Source organism: Pelodiscus sinensis, chromosome 17 (assembly GCF_052426305.1).
Source record: "Pelodiscus sinensis isolate ZL-2025 chromosome 17, ASM5242630v1, whole genome shotgun sequence".
NCBI lineage: Eukaryota > Metazoa > Chordata > Testudines > Trionychidae > Pelodiscus > Pelodiscus sinensis.
In genome coordinates, this window is record NC_143068.1 from 15,368,457 (window position 1) to 15,385,568 (window position 17,112).

General features: G+C 40.7%; 1 protein-coding gene across 2 annotated transcripts in view; it reads right to left on the reverse strand.

Annotated features, from left to right (window-relative positions):
• Positions 1-17,112, reverse strand: part of VAPB (VAMP associated protein B and C) — a 63,786-nt gene that overhangs the window by 17,326 nt on the left and 29,348 nt on the right. For both annotated transcript variants that reach the window (XM_014574721.4, XM_014574720.4), the window contains exon 2: positions 14,275-14,427. In XM_014574721.4, the coding sequence (XP_014430207.1) occupies positions 14,275-14,427 (153 nt within the window). The remainder of the gene's footprint in view (positions 1-14,274; positions 14,428-17,112) is intronic.

Consider the following 17,112-nt stretch of genomic DNA (forward strand, 5'->3'; position numbering starts at 1 on the left):
GAGAAGCAATGAATGCATTCATTTCTTCAAGCTAATACAATTGGTGTGATTTAGATCAGGTGGGTCCTGTGTGTAGTGTTACCACAGAAGGAAATATTGCTTTCACAACACGGACACCCTGTATTTTTCCTCTAATGCTGTATTTACCTCTCTTGTGGTACAGAAAGAGTTATGGTTAGGGATGTAAGTGACTAATAGACTAGATGCTTCCCTCGCCTTGCTGCCTCTATCAGAAAGAGGTAGGGGCGGGGGAGGAGGAGTGCTGGGGAAAGCTGGCTTAAAAGCCAGTTCCTCCCAGCTCCAGCTCCATGGGAAGAGGCAGGGGCATAGCTGTGGGTTCCACCTTTGAAATGTACAAGAATCCTAGTTGGGGCTCTTGTACATTTCAAAATACAAGTGCCACATTGAGCCTTGGGCCTGCTGGGGTTCTTGCTACATTTCAAAGTGGAAGTGCCCTTACTAATTGAATAATCAATGGAAATTCCATCGACTATTCGATTAGTTGATTAATCTAATTTTAACATCCCTAGTTGCAGTGGTGGGGAAAATAGCAACTCCCACCTCAATTCTTTTCCTTGCATGTATTACTAGCAGAAGTTAAGGTAGACACCATCAATATTAGTTTTCGTTGGTTATTTGCTTCACAGAACACTTCCCCCACCCCCACCCCCCAGTCCCTCCAAGGAAGAGGAGGTTAGGAGGTAGCAACCAGCAAAGAAGCACTGAAAAAAAACCATGTTTTCACATGGGCCAAGAAGCAGTGCAGAGTCCCAAGAATTTAGTGCATAAGTCCTCAAGCACTTAGACAACAGTGAACTTCCTGCCAATCTCACTATGAAAGCCACTAGGAAAAATCTTTCCTCCAGAGAGCCAGAAGGCAGAGATATGGAATTTTGAGAAAGAGATTAAGACTTAATGGCCGTTTATGAAATACTTGGTAACAGCAGGGGCTCCTCGCTTGTAGACTAGGCAAGGCATACATCGTCATCTACATTAACACCCACCTTTCAAGATTCCACCTCTCTCTGCACAGCATCAGAGAAAGCTAACAGGAGCAAATATATTAGGAACACAGTGAAATGCTATGAAGGGAAGGGCTGACAAGCAATTCTCTGTCTTAAATTATCTGTATGAATTAGGAAGACTAGATGAATAAGGTCTTTCCAGAACCAATAACAAATACCCAGAACACAAGACCTGGTAGTAATGAATCATTTAATATGGCAAAACCTAAAATCTCCACTAAGTTCTTGGAATGTATTGGTGACACCTTTTTGTTTCAAAGTGGAAGAAACAACCAGGGGACAGCCATTTTATACTTATTCTTGCCAAAAGGGAGGAATTAGCTGAGAATCTGAAGGGGAAAGGCAATTTGTGTGAATGATCATGAAATGATCTATTTCATAACTCCAAGGAAGGAATTATAGCAGAATAAGTACAAAAGACTTTTTTTTAAAGCAGATTTCAGCAAATTCAGAGAACTGAGACACAAGGTCCAAAAGGAAGAAAAATCTATAAAGTTCAGGGTCAAAAGGGACTACAAAAAAGGCACAACTAGAAGCTGCTATGGACATGACGATAATAGTAACAGGCTAATATGGCTCCATTAGGAGATTTTCTAACTTTTGCCCACTTGAGGTGGGAAAATGAGACACTACTCAACAGCAAATTGTACATATACTAAAATATCACATATACTCTTCTGGGCACTTCAGGAGAATTTGGATACACCCTTGAACAGGACCAGATTAAGGCATAAGTACAGGTCTATGGCTGTAGGTTCCAAAATCATGAGATGATATCAGAGGAGTTCAAATTTTAATCAGTAGGAATCTCTGTTAATCTCATGGAGATGAAGCTGTTCATACTTACAGAACTATCATTTCAGATTCCCTGCTGATGCAAGCAGGCATGACTACCATCAGCTACATGTGTTTCACATTCTTGTGGGTTCTTCAACAACCATTAGAGTCTTTCAGTTTAAAAAACAATTAAGCTGAGACTTTGGATCAAAAGGTAACAGGTTGCTGATCTGTCCAATTTGAGCCCTGGAGGAGGATAGAAAACCAGATATGGCTTTTCTGTGCAGTAACTGAAAGGCTGATGGAAGAGTAGAGCAGTAGTCAGGAGCCCCTGGGATGGAGGAAATGAATGTTCTCTCTTCACCATCTACCAGATGACTTTGTGGAGGGCTAACTTTATCAAGCATCGATTATCCAGAGCAGGGGTTGGCAACCTTTTCAAACTGAAGAGCCAAACTACATCAAAACTCAGAACAAGTGATCAGAGATCTAGTATAAGATAGCCCATTTTCATGATTGAAAATATGCAACTTAATATTACTAATAACTGTCATGATGATTAATAGCATAAATGAAACACTGTACTCAAGAACTTACTTTAATGGGATTTCTATTGCTGCATCTTTCACACATTTCTTTGACGTATACATCATAACTGGTCAAATTCAGTTTCATGAATGCTTTCAAGCGGTCTTCTGTTAGTTTTGAGCACAAATTACCTTTGACGTGATTCAAATGAGAAAAAGCCCGCTCACACATATAGGTGGAGCCTAACATTGAAAGTACAGCCAAGCTGACATTCTGCATGGTGTTGTATGTGACAGGATGTTCTTTCCAAGTTTGTAGAATCAGATCATCAGCATGCTCCAATTTCTTCAGGTCAGCCAATTTGTGCAGTTTTGCCAATTCTCCATGTTGTTGAGCAAGGCACTCTAAATCAGAATTAGTCTTAATGAATTTTTCCACTCATATCAGACTCTTTGAAACCTGCTATTTCCAGGTCCAAATTGCTAAAATGCCTGGAATAACTATGAAATCCAGTTCTTCAATGGATACTTTATGTGGACGAATCAAACTTAAAACAGAGCACCGTGTTTGCAAAAGTCAACAAAACTAGACTTGAATGTTATCAGTAGCTCAGAAACAAACCTGGCAAACTGCTGCAAATCAAGACTGTTATTTGGATTCTCTGATACGAAACACAAAACATTCATAATCTTTCAAAATGTGCCAGTCTGCTCATCTTGATATCTTTGATGAAGACAATCTATTTAGACTCAAATCCAAACATTGCCTGCTGCAGAGTCAGGACTGTATTTCCTTGCCGTTGTAGCTTAAGGTTCAATTCATTCAAATGACCGGTAATGTTGACAAGATAGTAAAACTTGAGCAACCAGTCACAGTCTGAAAACTTGGTGTGTTTGACATCCTTCATATCCAAAAATGACTTAATTTCATTAATACAGGCAGCAAAACGAGAGAAAACGTTGCCATGAGATAACCAGCGAACACTGTGCATTAGAAGATCAAGGTATTTGGGATCTACTTCCTCAAGCAGTAACTGAAATTTATGTTAAGATCTCGGGCAAGAATCCAATTGACAATGTGAATGACCAGTCACATTACATTTCAGAATTTAGTTCCACAAAATAGTGCACTAAGTGCTTTTTGATGCACAATGAAAGAAAGTTCAAAAGTGTGCAGTTCAGCTGTTCTGACAACAGTAAGAAATCCCCTGTATTTGCTGACCATGGTAGGTGCACCGTCCGTACACATAAACACAAGATTATCCAACTGTATTTCTTTGTTTACAAAGTTCACCATAGTTTTAAGGATGTCTTGACCCCTTGTTTGATTTTTTTCATTAGTAATCTCAATCATTTCTTCATGAACAGCATTTCCACAAATCTATTGTCCCAGACTACACAACTGATTAACGTCACATACGTCAGTTGTCTTGACCAAAGCAAATGCAACATAAGTAGCTATACTCAAATTGTGCATTTGTTCCTTGTTGATTTGATGGGTCATTTTCACAGCTCTGTCATGAACTGTTTTTGCAGATAATGGCATGTCCTGAATTTTCTATAATATTTTTGCCCTTGTTGTGAAACACGTCAAATAGTTCCGGACCAATTTTTAGCATGCATTTCTTCACATAATCCCCGTCAGTGAACGGCTTCCCCTCTCTAATAACACTGTATGAGCCCACAAAACTTGCAGAGTTTAAGCCTCCACCTTTTTTTGACCATGCTAGCAAGCTATTTTGTCCAGTGTTCATTTTTCACTGCAGCTCCTTGCAAGCTTTTTCTTGTCATGCTTGGGCTACTTTGTAGCAAATGCTATATGTTTTGTCATGCAATTCTCTTTTTTTGGGGGGAGGGGGGTGAGGAGAACACTCACTCACTACAAATAAGACTGTGGAGATCCAGACCTATCCATAAATGCTTACAAGCCTGTCCACTCCTTTTGAAAATTTCTGTATGCCTCATCTTTCTTTCTCTTTGCCATTTTTACTGTTGAGGGTTAGAGTTCAACATCATATATGATGGAAATTTTTTTTGATCCAACCACCAACTAAAAAGAGAATATGCACGATGCCCAAGGAGTGGAGAGGATGTATGGTTGTTAAAATGAACAGTTAAAAGTGAAATGGAGGGGGGAGGGGGCGGGAAATCATCTTGATATAAATAAATACATGTTTTAAAAATGTTGAATTAATTTTTCATTTTAATTTAAAAAGTTGTGTGTATTTTGGGAATGACAAAAAGAGCCATATTTGGTTCCATACTGAGCCATGGCTCTAGAGCCTTAGGCTACAGACCCCGATCCAGATGCTATAAGAAAAATAGAAACCACTAAAGATGTTCACAGACAGCATCCTAGAGGAAATACTAACACTTCTCTCCCAGAATATGAACTGAGGTGATGGGCTTTTCACCAGGGTGTTGGCCATGAATGGCATGTGCCTCCAACCCCCACGCCTTGTTGCATATCAGCACCTGGTGAAATTGTCATGGTTTTGACTGTAACCAAGTAAACCCCACCATTTTCATGTGCATCTTTTACAGGTGGCACACTCCAGGCTGTTACAGAACTAGATAGAAGGTCTTTGTTAAAGAAGCCATTCAAACACACTCAGATGCCCATATTTTCAAAGTTAAGATCAAATGCAAATTAGATTATGCACAGAGAGCCATTGATGGTTATTTGCACTAAATTGTCATAATCAGACATGTAACTGTATGTACATTTATGTACTCTCCCCTCCCCCCCAAAAAAATCTAGGCTACAAGTCTGGAATTGTAGTTAAGGGTGGGCTGATAGAGATGGGAGTACTTTTAAAAAAATGGCATTCAAGAAGTTTTCTGAAATACACATATCTAGAGGTTGGATTTTGCCTCAGGGTTGAGAAATGGAAAGCTTGATTATGTGTGTTTTCAGTGGACTTTCATGATACTTCAAATAAAGCAGAATACACTGATAAAATGATGGATTCTTCTCAGAAGAGATTTATCTGCGTATAAGCTTTCATTCCTATGAGAAACTTCAAACAGTATTATACGGTTTTAATTCAAGACAAGTGGTAACACTGGAAAGAAACAACAGCCCCAATTTTGAGTTCAGAGAGTAAAATTCTGATGAACAAACTGTTGCACTTTAAGATCTTTATGCAGTTAGACTTTGGCAGTAGTCTTCTTAGAAATGAAATGCAGTGCTATTCTAGTGCAACCAAATAGCTACATTAATCCGAATCAACAGAAGAAACACAAGAAAATGGAGTAGAGACTGTGAAGACATCCCTATTAGATTTATTGGCTGGAAGTTACCATCCAAATTATTATACTCCAAGGTTATCTATATTGGTGCAATCTTAGCAAAAGCAGCTGCTTTTGTGCAAAAACTTGCTGCCTGTCTACACTGGCCACAAGTTCTTGCGCAAGAACACTGACGTTTTAATGTATGAAATCAGTACTTCTTGTGCAAGAACTATGATGCTCCCGCTCAGGAAGAAGCCCTCTTGGCAACTGTTCTCGCGCAAGAGGCCAGTGTAGACAGGCAACATGAATTTCTTGTGCAAGAAAGCCCTATGGTTAAGATGGCCATCAGAGCTTTCTTGCGCAAGAGAACGTCTACACTGGCAAGGATGCTCTTGTGCAAAAGCACATGCCAGTGTAGACGCTCTCTTCTGGAAGAGTTTTTGCACAAGAACTCTTCCGCAAAAGAGTTCTTGCGCAAGATCATGCCAATGTAGACGTAGCCCAATATTATTATATTAGGTTTTGAAGAATCTAAGTGCATTTTTATGCCTTACTACAAGACTGAAAATACCTGCCTTCATAAAGAAAAAAAACGTTTACACTGAAGTTCAGGATACTAATATTTTTAAAAGTGCTTTTTTTTGCATTTAACAAATTGAATATATGCTATTTGACATGGCTACTGACAAGTTTCAATAATGAGAAGCAAAATTATACCCAAGTAAAAATCTATAGGAAATACTCTAATTTATTGTGTTGTAGTAAGCTGTACATTCATGACTTCAGTATAAATGTTGCAATTAATACTTTTGTGTTCATTAAATGAGAATTTGGTGAAGATTAGAAGTGCTAACCTTAATAACATACTGCAAGAAGCTGAAGTATTTTTGATTAGGCTATAATTTTGTTACTTCACTTGATCCATGAACAAACATGGCTTTGAATATCAATTCAAATACTGCATTTTAAACTGCTGTGCATTTAACAATTGGACAGCACGCCCATGAAGTGATCTGAGAATAAAACTATTCTAATAGAGTATTCTGAAAGTTGGGGTGGAGGAAGTTAATGTAGGCAAGATCAAGAAAACCAGAATGCAAGACTCAAACAGCACAGCACTGGATTGGTCTTTTCTTTTCCATAACTATTTCAGATGCTAATCCTGGGAGCTGGATCTGTATAGATGGGAGGTTGCAGACATGAAGGTCTGATTCTAAGACCAGAATCACCTAGACTACTAATCAACTAGCCTGTATTATGCAGAAGGTCAGTCTGACTAATCCCCCCTACTACCTCCAAAAAAAAAAAAAATACTTGTTGAACTGCACCGTATCTTTCAGAAAAACATCCACTCTTGATTTATAAACTGCGAGGGATGGTAAATCTACTGCAACCCTTCATGAACTGTTCCAGTAATTAATCACCTAACAGCATGCTGACCTTACTTAATACAGTTTATGCAGTTCACACTGTTTAGGCTCTATTTAAAGTATTAAGGCAGGATGGAAATAGGTTTATCATCTTTGGTGCTTACTTCCCATATTGCAACTAAACCAATTTGGGAAGATGACAATTAGCAACAATAAATTCTACACAGACTTCTAACAGGCTAAAACACAGATAGTACTTGTTATGCAACCTGGGGAAATCTGGTGTTTATCAAGGTTTTGGGATGTTTTGAATCCTCTCTTTGAAGCCAACACAATGTGGTACCAGAGCACAACATACCAAAGTGCTGGGCAACCTGTGGCCCATGGGTTGCATGCAATTCGTCAGGGTAAGCCACTAGGTAGGCCGCCAAAGAGATTACTTTGCATCTGCAGGTAAGGGCCACCCGCAGCTCCCATTGGCCATGGCTCGCCATTCCCAGCCAATGGGAGTTGCAGGAAACAGCAGCCAAGAAGTTCCATTGGCCAAGAACAGCAAACTGCAGCCAATGGAAACTGCTGGCAGCTGGTACTGTACAGGGAGATTTTGGCAAATCCAGTAATGTGCCTGATCCACTGTTGCTTACTGCTTAAACTTTAGCAACCAAGCTAACAGGCCCAAATTAGACCTAGACCAAGTCAGAAAAAAGAAGGGGAGTCTGAGTGCCACTGAGAGGGCAGCTTGACCCCATGTCCTTCCTGAGGCCCAAATCTCTAGTGAAATCGCTGAACTATACATTAAGAAAAACAGGAAATTTGTCTAAATGCCCTAAGACATGTATTTATCAGGGCCCCCGGGCATGGAGTCTCTGGGCGGGGGGAGGGGGGGGGGGGGAACCTCACACACCACACATCAGGTGAAAGTGATGATCAGAAGAAAACCTCTTGCCTAATCTTTAAAAAGTGCTTGCCTAACAAGTTTGAGTGATATGTTATTGTAATACTAATGGATAAATAGGGAAGGAAAGTTTGAGTTAGGGGGACAATTTTGGGAACACTTGACGGGTCACCTCGAGGACTCTTCACGTCTGGATGCATCTTCGTCCCCACCAGCAGATGGAAGCCTGGCCATCAGAAGCCTGCCCAGTGTCACTCGAGAGCCACACTCAACTTTGGTAACTATCTAGGGTGCGGGTGTTTTACTAACCTGTTGCAGATGTGTGTAAGTGCTTGAGACTAAGTAAAGCTTAGCTTTAAGTGAAAGCACTCGCGTTGTCCTGTTTGTACCATCCACCTATTGGTCCGACGACCGTGTCTCCCCTGAATTATTTCCTGACACCACCCTGCAGAAAGTAAAAGTTACCGAGAGGTTTGGGTTAAAAGAACCTCTGGTAACAGAACCTGCAGACGCAAAGATAAACAACATGTCTGGCAGCCCACCAGTGGCTTACCCTGATGAATCACGTGTAGCCCCTGGGCAGTAAGTTGCCCACCACTGACATACTACCTCCACGGCTGCTACTGCAGTCCTACATATAGCAGTACCTGGTGCACTTACCCAAACTGTTGAAAACTCACTAGCTCTACATTCCCTTTCCCTTTCCCTCAGTCTTCTCTTGCACACCCCCTTCAATATGCAGAGCTTCTTATACGGTCTTCTCGTATTTCCCTAAGCACAGCAGAGCCAGGGTGTCTTATTTTTTGTGCCCTATCCCACTTCAGATTTTGTACTTTAAGGCAACTACCCATGAACAAAAGGGGGACACAGCTCTTTTTGAAAGAGGATGGAGTGCAAGTGGGCCATAATTAAATTTTAAAAAATAGCTTCCAGCTGAAAGGTCAATGTTGTTTTTCTAAAAAAATGAAGAACGAACATTTGTATTCCTAGAACCCTGTTTCCTTAACTTCAAATGGTGCTTATTACAGGGAAGAAATATGAAGAGCTCTAAGTATTTATCATGCACAGTTTAAAAATACAATGTTAATTTGGAGTAAGCATTTTAGGATTTAGTTTATTCTGATAATCATTTCAATTTCAGTGTGAAAGCAAGTCCATCTTAGAAACATTTAAGTGACCCAGATAACAAAAACAATTATCAGTACAAGGATTCTTATCAAGAAAGCAAATGCTAAGAGTCATAATGAGTTAGCACATTAGTCTTATGGCTGGAAATGTCAATCTAAGTCCTGGACTAGGCTACAAGTATTTGGCAAGATCACCCAAATCTGCATACTGTAGATGTGTCCATGCGGTCTCTGATCTGGAGGTCCAGGACTGCAATAGTTAGTGTAAGTCAAGATGGCAAAAGGTAGTTTACTCGAAAGCTAGACTCTGTTTAAGGTAGCATTAACAGTTATTGACAGCACAAGTGAACTTTTATTTTTTTAAATACAATGCCTGAAATTAAGAGCAAGATGGTATTGATAACAGTATGATAAAGGACCTCTCTTCCTCACGGAATGTAACTGTAAATATTAATATGACAGATGAAAAGGGTCCACATCTTACTCCTGTAAGATTATTTGGACCTGAACAATCAAGATAATTTTCATCATCAATTCAAAAATTTGGATGATTTTCATGTGCATGTCTCAGGCTAGCAGAAAGAACAAAGCTTTATTCTGGATGTTTAAAGATCAAAACAAGCTCTCCATTCAACTGCTCTCTAAAGCATTTTATTTCATTCCTACACACTACTCATCTGAAGATTTGGGATATATTTCAGCAGAAGGCCAAAATATCTAATGCTGCTGAGGCCATGCCAGAACTATGAGTATGACCTGAAAATCAGTCCAGATGGCATTCAACAGCACTCTGGGGAGGAGTGGAACTGAAGCAAGTGTGGACAGGCGCTTGTCTGTTTAAGGCAACAGGAAAGAATCTGGATGAGACTTCCAATTAACTTTTGTTGTAAACAGGTCTACATGGGAAGTTACCAAAGGTGGGAAATGTATCTAGCTGTGTTTGGGCAGACAACTCTCATGGTGACTTAGTGAATGATAGGTTTAACAGGTCTGCCAGATAGTTCTGAATACCCATTTGAAGTTGCAGGAGCAGGATGGGGGGTGCAGGGACTCAGCGGGGGTATGTTTGGGGGGAGAGGGCAGTGTAGGACCTGGGCATGAAGGGGAGGTGGGGAACTTTCTTGCTTTCATGCCCTGAGCTGCTCCCAGACATTGTGTCTCAGGCACAGCCTCCTACTGCTCCCACTGGTCTGTTTCCAGCCAATGGGAGGAGTGGGGAAAGCCTCTAAGCATTGCATCAATGCACTTCTATTTCCCCAGCTGAGGGAGGGGAAGCAGAGGCGCTTGGAAGCACTGCTGGATCCACTTTTCCCGTGAGGGTAAGAAGGGGAGGGGCTGAGCTCAAGCCACAGTGAACCTTCAAGGCATCCACAGACTGTTGGTGGTTCCCAGACTCCAGTTTGACAACCACTACTCTAGAGGTACATTCACCTGAGCAAATACTTCCCAGTCAGTACTGAGACCAGTACTGGGAGTGTTCTCCTGCTGCATCTGTCAGTATCTACTTGATAAAGCAGAGAGAGGAGGATATACGGAGGTAAGTGGAAATCTGCAATGGGCAGTCAGGGCTTTAGAGCCAAATTTCTTCTTTGCCTTAGATCTGCTTGATGGTCAAGATAGCATCCCCGGGGGACTCCGAGGATGGTAGGTAGTGGATAGGAACCAATGATGTTCATGGCACAGCTGTCAGAGTTCAGAGTCAACTTTTGACCAAGGGGGAGAACTGTTCTCTTTGATGCCAGAGATTGATAACCAGAGCCTGGAGATGGCAGTCCCAGTGAGATCATGGATGGCATGACAAAGACACATTCAACAAACTAGTGGAAATCACAATATTATACATTGGAGTGATACAAAGCAGCATCAGTACTGAGTGAGAAGTCCCTTGGCTAGCCTGTGAAGCCAGTGCTAAGAGACTTATCGGATTCATTCAATACCATACTTTCAGTGTCCCTCGCTTCTGTTTGCCAGAACCTGGGACCGGATGACAGTGGATAGATCACTTGGATTGTCTATTCTGTTCATTACCTCTGAAGCACCTGGCATTGGGCCACTGTCAGAAGACAGGATACTGGGCTAGATGGACCTCTGGTATCACTCAGTATGGCCATTCTTATGTTCCTATCCCATCTCATCGCATAAGCCTCAGGTGTAGACATACCAGGAAAGTCTCCCATACCACTGAACTATACGGAGCCACTTCAGGGGTTGGTCCACCATGACAACACTGGTGCTGATGGTCCCTTTCGATCAGGTGACTGCCTCAGAGTACCTTGGCCTTGAGTGAACTCTTGAGTTCTTGACCACAAACTTCCTAGACTTTGGTGCCAGAGGTCTCAATCTCTCAGATTCTGAGCATTTGACAGTTTCCTGATATGAGACACTGAGTCACCTCAGGCAACCAGCAGATCACACACTGTCAAAGTTTCTTACAAGAACAACAAGGCTTGAAACCCAGTTACAAGGTACCCAGCAACAGGAACCAAAGTATTCAAAAACATTTTAAAAGGAAAACTTATTACTATAACAACTAAACGGCTATCAACAAACACAAATGAGAAATGAAACTTCCAACAACAAGAAACATTCCATAACCAGGGCTCAACAAATAATGTAATCTACTCGCCAGTGGTGAGTAGATTACAACCCAGAAAAGCCAGCGAAGAGCGATCTGCTTGGCGAGCCCTGCCAATAACCATCAAGTACGAGAAGAAAAAACTGAGGGGAATCCTAGCAATCCTGCCCTTTACACTTTCACATTGACCATTATGAAGCAGGTGGTGCATGTGCTGCCCTGACAGGGTCCACTGAACAAGTCTCTGACTACTATATACTGGGCGCACACAAATCTGATGCGGAACGGACATATGTAAATCACTTGAAAAATAACTTGGAATTTGGCTACACAATTGGTAGCCATTATAATTAGGATGTGCTGTTCTGAGTTGAAGTATACAAATCTCAGCTATAAAAACTACATGAAAAACCCATGAACGTGGCTTCAGAGTTTTTTGAAAAGTCAATTACTAACTCACAAAACGATTTAAGTCAAATTCTCAACTACTATTGTGACAGTGGATTTATGGAATAGTACTGAAGTGTTACAAAATATCTGCAAACAGTACCAAAATAGTCTGAGAGATGTGTAATTTAAAGTTAAACACATTTATTTCAAAGGGCCAAATTTTTCTCTGGACTGCAGTGGTGTAATTTAAATAACACTGGTCTACAATTTTTTAGAAGTCGTCTGCTTCAGAGATCAAATGTGATATTTATTATGTATTTTGATGTGCTGAATTCAAATATGACAATTAAAACAAGTGATTGGCTACTGTTTCCAAGATATTTAAGTTTTTATATTTTACGTCTATGTATATTGTATAGATAGAGTTTTAATCAAACTGCAAACCTAGGTCTTGTCATGTGTTTGTGGTTGCTTTACATGATATTTCACCTGTCCTGTTTATGTAACATTTTAAAAATCAGCAAAAGGGTTATATAAATAAAATTTATTATGAAACAAAAAGGCAAAAAACTATTATGTAAATAGTTTAGTCCTCTTCAGTGTCTACTCGGTGCTTCTTGGCTTGTCTCTTGTATTCATTAAATGGAGCATTTCTTGTCACTGTCCAGCAATAGTCTGCAAGCATAGTTGGGCTCCATTTGCCCTGATAGTGTTTCTCCATTGTTGCAATGTCCTGGTGAAATCGCTCGCCATGCTCGTCGCTCACTGCTCCGCAGTTCGGTGGAAAAAAATCTAGATGAGAGCGCAAAAAATGTATCTTTAGTGACATGTTGCAACCAAGGCTTTTGTATGCCTTGAGGAGGTTTTCCACCAACAACCTGTAGTTGTCTGCCTTGTTGTTTCCAAGAAAATTTATTGCCACTAACTGGAAGGCTTTCCATGCCGTCTTTTCCTTGCCACGCAGTGCATGATCAAATGCATCATCTTGAAGAAGTTCACGAATCTGAGGACCAACAAAGACACCTTTCTTTATCTTAGCTTCACTTAACCTTGGAAATTTTCCACAGAGGTACTTGAAAGCTGCTTGTGTTTTTGTTCATGACCTTGACAAAGTTCTTCATCAGACGCAGCTTGATGTGTAAGGGTGGTAACAAAATCTTCCTTGATTCAACAAGTGGTGGATGCTGAACACTTTTCCTCCCAGGCTCCAATGACTGTCGGAGTGGCCAATCTATCTTGATGTAGTGGGAATCTCTTGCACGACTATCCCATTCGCAGAGAAAACAGCAGTACTTTGTGTATCCAGTCTGCAGACCAAGCAAGAGAGCAACAACCTTCAAATCGCCACAAAGGTGCCACTGATGTTGGTCATAGTTTATGCACCTCAATAGTTGTTTCATGTTGTCGTAGGTTTCCTTCATATGGACTGCATGACCAACTGGAACTGATGGCAAAACATTGCCATTATGCAGCAAAACATCCATGACTTCTAGGAATAACATGATGCAATTCATATCATGTATGATGCAATACCAGCTTCAGATTGCATCATTCACTGTTTTGCCTAAAAAGCAAGTACTGTCCAAACTCGGTCAGATTTATTCATAGATCCACTCAAAGATGTATTTTAGTCATTTCTGGTTTAAATTGAGATCCCTTCCCTTTATAACTCACTTATCCTCCGCCATTCGCAAGTCAAGGGTCGTATATACTGACCCAATAGCATATCTTGAAAACTAAAGCCAATCAACAATTTTAAGCATCATTTTCGTTCTCAGTGACCCAGAATTAGTTAAGTTTGACTACATTTATTTCAGAAGCATTTTGGCTGTAGAGCAGTGTAACCAGCCAAGTGACTTGCCTAATTAAGAAACTCTTCCTTTTTGGTGGGAAATATATTCAGCTCAGCAAACTTATAGCACAAGTCCATTGTCTTACTATTGCTGTTGCCCAACTTCTGCAGATTTATGCAAGATAAAACTTCAGCTGTCACTTACCAACAAACAAATCCATTACTCTTTTCCCCTTACACTGTAACGGCTTATTTTTTTTGAAGTTTTTTCAGTGTCAAAATGCACAGTGCATTTTCAAGTACAAAACAAGAGAATACTGTAAGTAATTATTTCAACTGCTTACATTGCATTTGCTTTCACTTTTATCAAAATAAGAGATTTTAAATTAAGCAACCAGAAATAGAGGTTATGAAACAGCTGTTTTTTCATGGAAACAAAATAAATATGAAATCATGCTCTCTTGCTTGCCTCTCCATTTTCCCAGTGTGTATTAAGTTGAGTCTCAGAGAACACTGATGAGACCAGCTTCAACTACAAATCACACAGTCTTGAATGACTTACCAGAAACATTAATTGATGTTCCTGCATCAATAATTCCACTGTTAGGCCTTACACAGTATCTGCGTGGTGCTGTAGTCTTTACTTTGAAGCACACATTTTTGTCTGTAGGATTACCAAGTTTCAGGTTTGTGGTGACAACATCTGTGAAAGGACCTGCAGAAAACAGCAAAAGGGATTTTAAATTATATGCAAAATATTTTCTAAACAACTTTGAGTTTAGACAGACACTAAATTTGTGTCTACAAATCTTATGAAGTGATTAGATATTCTAGCTTACAATAGTGATCTCTACAGGTGCATGCAAATTGAGGATGGAGTGAGGCCTCTGAAAATCTGACATGTTATTCTTGAATGCATATCTATAGTTGTGCTTTGTCTTATGACTGATAAGCTAAAAGGAAGGATAACTGGTACATCATGCAAACACAGCAGCTGAATTCTGCTCTTACACTGATGTAATTGTTAAATAAACACTAAAGTAAGATATCTGTGAACATCTAGACTACAATTGAGAGGAAACAGTTCGACCCACTTAATTCTAGCCTGTATGGAGGAGAGAGCTGTTTCAGAAGCAAAGTCTTAATCTTAAGAAATCTTAAATCTGTCAAAATGGCAAAAAAGTGAATATTATTCATATTAAAAGGGAAAGCAGTGTTGTAAGAGAGATCAGTCCAAGATTGAACAATGCTGGAAAAGAGAGCAGGAGCTGGCCACCCTGCATGAGGGGCTGCCAGTGCCTGTAGCCCAGTGTGTGGTGAGTGGGGTGCAGGAGGGAAGGAGAGAGCAGTTGGAGCCTCTCCCTCTCAAGCCTTAGGTTTAACTAGTTTACTGATTGACCAGGATTTTACATCCCTAGCCCCACTGAAAGTATGTTAGTCAAAGCACACATCTGGGATTTCTAATTGGATCAGAGCTATAGGTTTCTGGCAGTTCAAATATTTGCTATTGTGCTACTGTATTAATTTTTCTCTGCTTAATATCACAGAATCATAGAACACTAGGACCAGAAGGGACCTCAAGAGTTCAGTCTCCTGCCCTCACAGCAGGACCCAGCACCATCTAGAAGACCATACCTGGTAGACATTTATCTAACCTGCTCTTAAATATCTCCAGAGATGGAGACTCCACAACCTCCTTAGGCAATTTATTCTAGTGTTCAACTACCCTGACAGTTAGGAACTTTTTCCTAATGTCCAACCTAAATCTTCCTTGCTGCAGTTTGATCCCATTGCTTCTTGTTCTATCCTCAGAGGCCAAGGAGAACAATTTTTCTCCCTCCTCTCTGTGACACCCTTTTAGATACCTGAAAACTGCTATCATGTCCCCTCTCAATCTTCTCTTTTCTAAACTAAGCGAGCCAAATTATTTCAGTCTTCCCTCATAGCTCATGTTCTCTAGACCTTTAATCATTCTTGTTGCTCTTCTCTGGACCCTCTCCAATTTCTCCACATCTTTCTTGAAATGCGGTGCCCAAAACTGGACACAATACTCCAACTGAGGCCTAATCAGCGTAGAGTAGAGTGGAAGAATGACTTCTTGTGTCTTGCTCACAATACACCTGTTACATCCTGGAATCATGTTGGCTTTTTTGGAAACAGCATCACACTGTTCACTCATATTTAGCTTGTGGTCCACTATAACCTCTAGATCCCTTTCTGCCATATTCCTCCTAGACAGTTGCTTTCCATTCTATGTGTGAGAAACTGACTATACCTTCCTAAGTGGAGTACTTTGCATTTGTCCCTATTAAACTTTATCCTGTCTGCCTCAGACCATTTCTTCAATATGTCCAGATCATTTTGAATTATGACCTTATCTTCGAAAGCAGTTTCAACCTCTCCCAGCTTGATATCATCTGCAAACTTAATAAGCCTATTATCTATGCCAATATCTAAATAGTTGAAGATGTTGAACAAAACCCATCCCAAAAAAGACCCCTGCGGAATCCCACCTGTTGTACCTTTCCAGCATGATTATGAACTGTTAATAACTAATCTCTGAGAACAGTTATCCATCCAGTTATGCACCCACCTTATAGTAACCCCATCTAACTTGTATTTGCCTAGTTTACTGATACGGTTAACTTATCAAATGCCTTACTAAAGTCCTGGTAAACCATGTCTACCGCTTCTCCCTTATCCACAAGGCTTGTTATCCTATCAAAGAAAGCTATCATACTTGGTTTGACATGATTTGTGCTTTACACATCCATGCTGGCTGTTCCCTATCACCTTATTACCTTCCAGGTGTTTGCAGATGATTTCTTTAATTACTTGTTCCATTATCTTTCCTAGCACAGAAGTTAACTCCAGACCACTCACTGAGTTTTCCTGGGTTGTTCTTATTTCCCTTTTTATAGATGGGCACTATATTTGCCCTTTTCTGGTCTTCTGGACTCTCTCTCCTGTCTTTCATGATTTTCCAAAGATGATAGCCACCGGCTCAGATACCTCCTCTATCAGCTCCTTGAGTATTCTAGGATGTATTTCATCAGGCTCTGGTCACTTGCAGACATCTAACTTTTCTAAGTGATTTTTAACTTGTTCTTTTTTTATTTTATCCTCTAAACCAGCATTCCTCAAACTATGGGCTGCGGCCTGTTACCGGGCTGCGGCAAAAATATACCAGGCCTCAGCGGGGCTGCTGGGGTGTTCCGCGCTCCAAGCATGCCCGTGCATGCTGTGTCCCCAAGCCCTGGCCCGGGCTGGATGAAGGATGCAGCTAGGAGTTCTGGGTTTTCCCAACTGCCCATGCGGCACCACGTTCCCAATCCCTGGGCCGGGCTGGATGGAGAATGCAGTGGTCTCTATGGGTGAGTGGTGGACTACTTTTTAATGG